The sequence below is a fragment of the Muntiacus reevesi genome, chromosome 3, assembly GCF_963930625.1.
Source record: "Muntiacus reevesi chromosome 3, mMunRee1.1, whole genome shotgun sequence".
Lineage (NCBI taxonomy): Eukaryota > Metazoa > Chordata > Mammalia > Artiodactyla > Cervidae > Muntiacus > Muntiacus reevesi.
In genome coordinates this window covers 187,837,872-187,845,319 of record NC_089251.1, presented here as the reverse complement: position 1 = coordinate 187,845,319, position 7,448 = coordinate 187,837,872, and the positions used below count along the sequence as shown (strand labels likewise).

The following is a 7,448-nucleotide window of genomic DNA, read 5'->3' as shown; positions in this document are numbered from 1 at the left end:
TACCCAGAAGAATTAGGATGGCAATTAACTGAGTAATTGTTTTTATGCACGTCTTTAATATCTGTTTCATTTTTATATGAAGCTATTTTCACTATTTTTATCCTTAATGGCAGATTATGCTTTTATCTTTAAGTGTTAAACATACTGGAAAGGAAAAAATTCTTCATCACTCAGTTATTTTGCAGGGTTGCTCCCTATTTGCTTTAAAGTATCAAAGGTAGCTTTTTTCCTCAGACTTGAAATCCTTTAATGGGGTGGCTCAGAATGGTACCACTCAGGTGGTAAAGAATCTGCCTGCAATGCAAGAGACTGGGGTTCAATTCCTGGGTCAGGAAGACCCCCTACAAAAGGGAATGGCTACCCACTCCAGTATCCTTTTTTTTTTTTTTCTTTCTGTAGACAAACACATCATTTTCCCTTTTTATTTTAGACAAGGGATACAATTACAATTAATCTACATAGAAACAGGTTCTGTTCTAAAAGCATATTCAAAATTTGTTTAAGTCCAATGAAGTTAACCTAGGTACCCAACTAACATAACTGGTTATATAGTACTGTAATGTAATAGGTTTATAATACTTTCCACAGAAATAATACAGAAAAGGCAAACAAACACAAGCACAAAAAATAAAGAAAACATTTTTAATCTTACAGTACATTTAATCTTACAGTACAGTACCTTGAAAAGTACATTAATACAGTACCACAGCCACTCCACTATTCTGGCCTGGAGAATTCTATGGACAGAGGAGCCTGGTGGGCTACAGTCCATGGGGTCCCAAAAAGTTGGATAAGGCTGAGTGGTTAACACTTTAAAGTCTTTAGTCTTCCCCTGTAATTCTCTGATTTCCTGTGGATACCCCAAAATTCTGTGTCCAGACAGGCTATTACCATCAGAACTGCCTGGCCCTCAGCTCCCAATTGTCCCCTCAGCTAGTTTGGCAGTTGCCTCCGCTTGACATTCTTTGCTTCATTTAGTTGCTGTTACAAAGAGATTATTTAGCTTCAGAAGCAAATCGGACAGGGCCCTTCCATGGGTTTCTGCTAGTCCAGCAGCACTGAACCCTGCTATCGGAATTTGAGGCCTGTTGCTGCAGTTTGGGAATTTGTAATAATTTTATCTTTGAATTGTATTTGTATGTGAAGTCGGAAGGGGCCATGGAGCGTGTGTGGGGGCCTGGAACCTGGAATCACATTACCTGTGACTGTCTGCATCATACCCCTTTCTCCCTGGGAGGGGCTTTCACCCACCTGCTCCTCGCCCCCTGGCCCTTTGGGCCCAGCTCCGTGTCTCCTTCCTCACTCTGACCTACTAGCATCGCCATTCCGTTTCCGCCCTGTGCGAGGACCGGACGTGACGTCAGGGCGGCCGTGGTCAGGCGCGCACTCCCGCAGTCTCACGTAGGCAGGCAGGTGTCATCCCAGCTCAGGTTGGTTAGGGCCGCAGCACGTGCCAGGAGAGGCTCAGCGGGCCAAGCCCCTCACCTACCCCCAATTCATGCACTGTGTGGGTCCTGATGGGGAGGCTGCCCTCCTAGGGAGCTGTCTATCTGCCTTTGGTTGAGGTGGCAGGCCCAGGAGAAGGGCGGATGCCTGGCTCAGCTTCCTCACCCCAAGCAGAGCCTGGACTATGGTTTCAGCGGTTGGTGGGAGGGGCAGCCTGGCAGTGGGTGGGCCATTGAGTTGCCGAACAGGGTTTCCAGGCACCTATGAGGACCTGCCCTTGACCTGCTAATATCTCCATGTCCAAGGGAGTGAAGCATTCCACGGCAAAGATCAAACATTTTGGCAAGAAACTGCAGAGAAGGGGAAAAAACTTGTGAATGTGAGGGCACTATTTTTCACAGTTTTGAACAAAGATCTCCAAATTGTTATTTTGTCCCAGACCCTGCAAATTATGCAGCCAGTCTTATAAATAGGGAGTAGGTAACATTATTGCCAAATACAGAAGGAGGGTATTTTGGAACAGTTGAATTAAAATAGATTTCTTGGATGTGAAAATTGTAAGTGTTTTGATAAAGTAAAAGGGCACAGAAAAATATGTTTTGCAGAAAAACTTTTAAATTATAATTAACAAAAGTAAGTTTCTTTTCATCAGTCACACCTTACACTACAGGGATTGCTTATGAGGAATTTATAATGGGCAGTTTATTGGCTGGCTTTCTAAAGCACCCTAGGTGTTAACTTTTCAGACAACATGAAGGTGGAGGTCTATTAAGAGGTGACTTTTTAAATGTGCAATTGTTGCATGTGACTATCCTTTGCAAGGAAGAAGTTCACAGGTGTAAAGGGCCAGGTATTTAAATTAAATTTCTTCAGTTATCCAGATAATGTGATTTCTGAATAATCATAGTAGATTTGCTTAGAGTTAACTACCTATGAGATTTAGACACAGAGAAATAATTATATAAACACAGAAGAAATACATTTCAGAATTTAAAAAATTCTTTTAATTTCTTTACATAATAAAATGGAAAATAGATGTAATATGAGGAAGTTTTAAAAAGCACTATTCAAGTATACAGTTTTATTTTATTTATTTCATTTTCAGAATTAAACCATTTTTCCAAAGGGCAGAAAAAAAGCAAGCATCCAGTTGCAGAACCATGGCCAGCAATCTTTCCCAACCTGATCCCGTGCAGCTCTGCTATGAGAATGTGAACAGATCCTGTATTAAATCTCCCTACTCGCCTGCATCTCGGGTGATTCTGTACGCAGTGTTCGGCTTTGGGTCTTTATTGGCTATCTTTGGAAACTTCTTGGTGATGACTTCAGTTCTTTACTTCAAGCAGCTGCATTCGCCAGCCAATTTCTTGATCGCCTCTCTGGCCTGCGCGGACTTTCTGGTGGGAGTGACCGTGATGCCCTTCAGCATGGTCAGGTCCGTGGAGAGCTGCTGGTACTTTGGAGCCAGATTCTGTGCCCTTCACAGCTCCTTTGATGTGGCATTCTGTTACTCTTCTCTCTTCCACCTGTGCTTCATCTCCATCGACAGGTACATTGCTGTGACTGACCCCCTGGTCTATCCCACCAAGTTCACGGTGTCTGTGTCAGGGGTCTGCATCGGCGTCTCCTGGATCCTGCCCATGGTCTACAGCGGAGCTGTGTTCCTCACAGGTGTCAGTGACGACGGGATGGAGGAACTAGTAAATGCTCTCAACTGTATAGGCGGTTGTCAAATTGTTGTAAATCAAGAATGGGTTCTGATAAGTGTTCTGGTATTTTTTATACCTTCCCTCATTATGGTAATTCTTTATGGGAAGATTTTTTTTGTAGCTAAACAACAAGCTCTAAAAATTGAAAACACTGGCAGCAAAGCAGAATCGGAGAGCTACAAATCCAGAGTGGCCAAGAGAGAGAGAAAAGCAGCTAAGACCTTGGGGGTCACAGTAGTAGCATTTATGATTTCATGGTTACCATATACAATTGATATATTAATTGATGCCTTTATGGGCTTCATAACCCCTGCCTATATTTATGAGATTTGCTGTTGGGGTGCCTATTATAACTCAGCCTTGAACCCTTTGATTTATGCTTTATTTTACCCTTGGTTTAGGAAAGCCATGAAAGCTATTTTAAGTGGGGGGCTTTTTAAGGATAGTTCATCAACCATTAGTTTATTTTCAGAATGAATGAGAACACTGAGTTGAAAATTTTAGGACTATTTTTAAAATTATGAATTGATGATGAAATTAGATACAAAAAATGAATAAAGCCTTTCAAAATTGGAGAAATATTTAGTTTTTTCAAGTTAGCCAGGAACAAAGTTGCAGGCAGGTGTTTTAATTAAGATTAAAGACATTCACATTGTAAAGATATTTATTGCACTAAATAATAAGTGATAAAGTGCTTTACCTGTGTTGTCTGTCTCAACACTCTCCACATGCTCTTACCACACGCACTTGTCTCTTCCCATTTCATCGAGTCCTGAATCTCATTTTTCATTGTCACATCTGTAATAATTTTCTCATTTATGCTCAACTTTCATATAGTTTTCAATGGTCCTTCTTAGTCTTTTGCAACATTATATTATGTTACTAGCGTTGTCATGACAAAGTATCAACAGATAGGGTGGTTTAAGCAACAGAAATTATTTTCTCCTAGTTTTAGAGGTTAGAATTACAAGATCAATGTGTCAGCAGTTTGCTTCTTATGAGGACCCCTCTCTTTGGACTGCAGATGACTGTCTTCTGTCTGTGTTCTCTCATGGTCCTTGCTATGTGAGAGTCTGCGACCTAATCTTTTCTAAGAATACCAGTCATGTTGGATTAGGGCTCATCCTTAAGAACTCGTTTTAACTTAATTACCTTTTTAAAGATCTTGTCTCCAAATACAGTTATACTGCTTAATAGCTGGAATTAGGACTTCAACATGTGAATTAGGGGTGAGGGGACCTGATTCAGCCCATATCAGACAGTCCAGGCTCAACAACATTACATAAACCTTCCTAGATGGCGCTAGTGATAAAGAACCCGCCTGCCAGTGCAGGAGATGTAAGAGATGCAGGTTTGATTCCTTGGTTTGGAAGGTCCCCTGGAGAAGGGTGTGGCAACTCATTCCAATATTCTTGCTGGAAAATCCCATGGACAGCGGAGCCCCACATAGGGTATCAGAGTTGGTCACAACTGAAGGGGGTTAACACACAAACACGGGTCTGTGACTATCTCCTCTGTACCTTCCTGGAGCTTCTGGAGCAGCAGGTAAGCCTCTCCTCTTAGTGGCTGGGCAGAATCTTGGAATGCTCACTTGCAGTATTGTAGGAGCAGTAATTCTGCTTGGAATCAGATATTAGTTACAGACATTACACAGAAGTAGAAAATTGTGAAAAAATTGTACCACGAAAAGACTGGCATAATGATCATTAGCTAACGTAAAATCTGCATGTGAAAGCAATTATCACTAACAGTGACCATTTCTGCACCAATTTTTCTCACTTGAAGGTAAAGTGTAATTCACATCCCCATTTACTCTCAGCAGTTTTCTTACCTAAATGTAGTCTGTATTTCCTTCTCTGGGATATTGTCGGGTCAAAAATTTTATGCTTTTTACAAAAATTTTTACATTAATGTGAGTACAAACAATGTGTTGCTTATTTACACGTGCTGTGACTCTATCTCCTCTGGTCCTTCCTGGAGATTTTAGAGCAGCAGGTAAGCCTCTGCTGTAAGTTTACATGTTGATCTCTGGAATATTTTACACTGTTGATTCAATAAGAGTTTTTGGAATGCATTTCTGGAATATTTTGTATAAGGAGACTAAGTTATAATAAAGTACTGGTATGTAAGCCTTTTTCTTTTGAATTGTTCTGTGCTGTCACTTCAGTTAAAATGATTGAAGTAATTTTTCTCATCGGTTTTCACCAAGTCTTTTCACTGTTATCAAACAAATACTAAACATTAATTATATGCAAGTACCTGTGTCAAGGATGGCTAAGGATAAAAGAAAATGTATTTTGTCTAGTATTTTCCTCAAGGGAAATAATTTTTGTAGGTAATATGGACAATGCATTTTCAATTATATTTTTCAGGCTTAGAAGAGTACCATAGATGTTAAATCCTGTAAGCCGAGGACTAGATCCTATTACCAGACTGGCACTTGGTATTGATCTTTCCTATAACATTGTCTTCTCACCCACATAGGGTCCCATGACTTTAATTTGTTAAAAATTGTTAATGAGGACTTAAAAATTTTTTGAAGAGGCCTTATTTTTGAGTAGAAAGAACTTTTGAGGTGTCTTCAAGCATGTTTAATCTTGTATAGGCAGATCGGAGTGTGAAAGCTGTTTTGGATTGTGGGATTAATTTCCTTAAGTGGAAAATTGGGCTTGGGAAAAGAGAAAGACAATCTACAAAGAATAGACAAGTGGCCTGGTAACAATAAATACATTTTCATGCTATCACTTCCTATCCTCAATAAATTAGATTAGTTATAGTAGGTTTTTAAGGAAAGACATGATGTTCCCTATTTTTAGAGTATAGAGGACAATAGAAAAAATTAAGTGAAAGAGTTGGATCATATTATTGTTCCATTGAATAAATGTCACAGAGAATTGCACTGTTACTAAATTAAATTATAGATAATGTATATGAAAAGGCCAAAGGAAAATTAAACTTTTAAAAATTTATCCTATGGATAAGCAAAGTATTATATTGTTACAAATGACACCAAAATCTCAATGCAGTTCTAAATGTGAAATTCACTTGAACATGAAGTGAGTGTGTGGAATACAGCAAAAGAAAACAAGAGATCAGATTCTGTCACATACTTCATGATAGCCTTTACTCAATATGACTATTCCAGATATGCTAATCATGGCTTTCTAATAAAAACTTACAATGCCTTGATGGTATTGACACCACATTATAACCTCCTTGGTCTTAGATGACTACATTAGAGTTGGCAACATGATTCCAGAAAAATTCATCAGTGGGTAGGGATGAATCTATTATGTTATCTATTATCATAAAATTATGAATTTATTGAAGAATTTAATTAATCAACAATACATGTTGAAACTCTTGGGGACTTGCCAACAGAATTATAAAAGTGATATTTATAATTTCATAGCAGGGAATGATTGAATAATAAAAAAATTAATTAAAATAAGTTGAGAAGGCTTAAAAGAACAAAGAAAAACATTTGATGATTAGAAAAAACAGTAATACAATCCATTTAAACCCAAACACATCAGCAATCATATTAAATATATACACAGTAATCATTCAAATTTATGATAAACTTATTGGATTGGATTTTAAAAATTCAGCTTTAAATTCCTTTCTTTACCCTTGGTTTAGGGGAGAATTAAAACTTAATATAACTTGTCAAGATTAAAAATTTATCAATATAAATTTGTTTTCTGGATAATAAATTAAAATGAGGAAATTTAATTAAAAAAAATTTCCATTGTTAATGGCATAAAATACAGTGTTGGGTATAATTTCAAATTTGGGAAAAGTTGTTCCTCAAATTCAATGAAACAAACATTGTTTAAAGTGAGTTTCTTCCTCTCCTCTGATAAGAAACAACTACTTTTTCTATAAGAGAAATGTCACCTACTTCAGTAAAGAATGCTGAGGCCTAATCAGTAGAGAACATATTTTAACCATTCTAAGCTGATAATGAACTCTTTTGTAACCATTATATACTGTCAAACACGAGTCTCTTTTCCCTGAAATTTTAAATGTAGAAAAATGCTAGATGTTAGAGATTTCCTTTTTGTTAAATAAATGGTTAGAGTCTATAAAACAAAAAATAAAATAAAGTGAGTTTCTTCAACCATCTCCTAGAAATGTGTTTCCAAAAGCATGTTGGTCATCTTTCCTTACTGCTAAGATTTTTCACTTTTCCATTTCCCAGTCTTCTGGTGAATAAATTTTTTGGTATTTTCACCCTTCATGTTCACCTCCCTATTATTTTCAATGCTCATTTTCCTCTTCCTATTTTTC

General features: G+C 37.8%; 1 protein-coding gene across 1 annotated transcript; it reads left to right on the top strand.

Annotated features, from left to right (window-relative positions):
* The first annotated feature begins 2,606 nt into the window (after window positions 1–2,606).
* On the top strand, window positions 2,607–3,632 carry LOC136163355 (trace amine-associated receptor 8-like). Its single transcript, XM_065927788.1, has one exon. The coding sequence runs from the start codon at window positions 2,607–2,609 to the stop codon at window positions 3,630–3,632; it is 1,026 nt and encodes a 341-aa protein (XP_065783860.1).
* The last annotated feature ends 3,816 nt before the right edge of the window (window positions 3,633–7,448 follow it).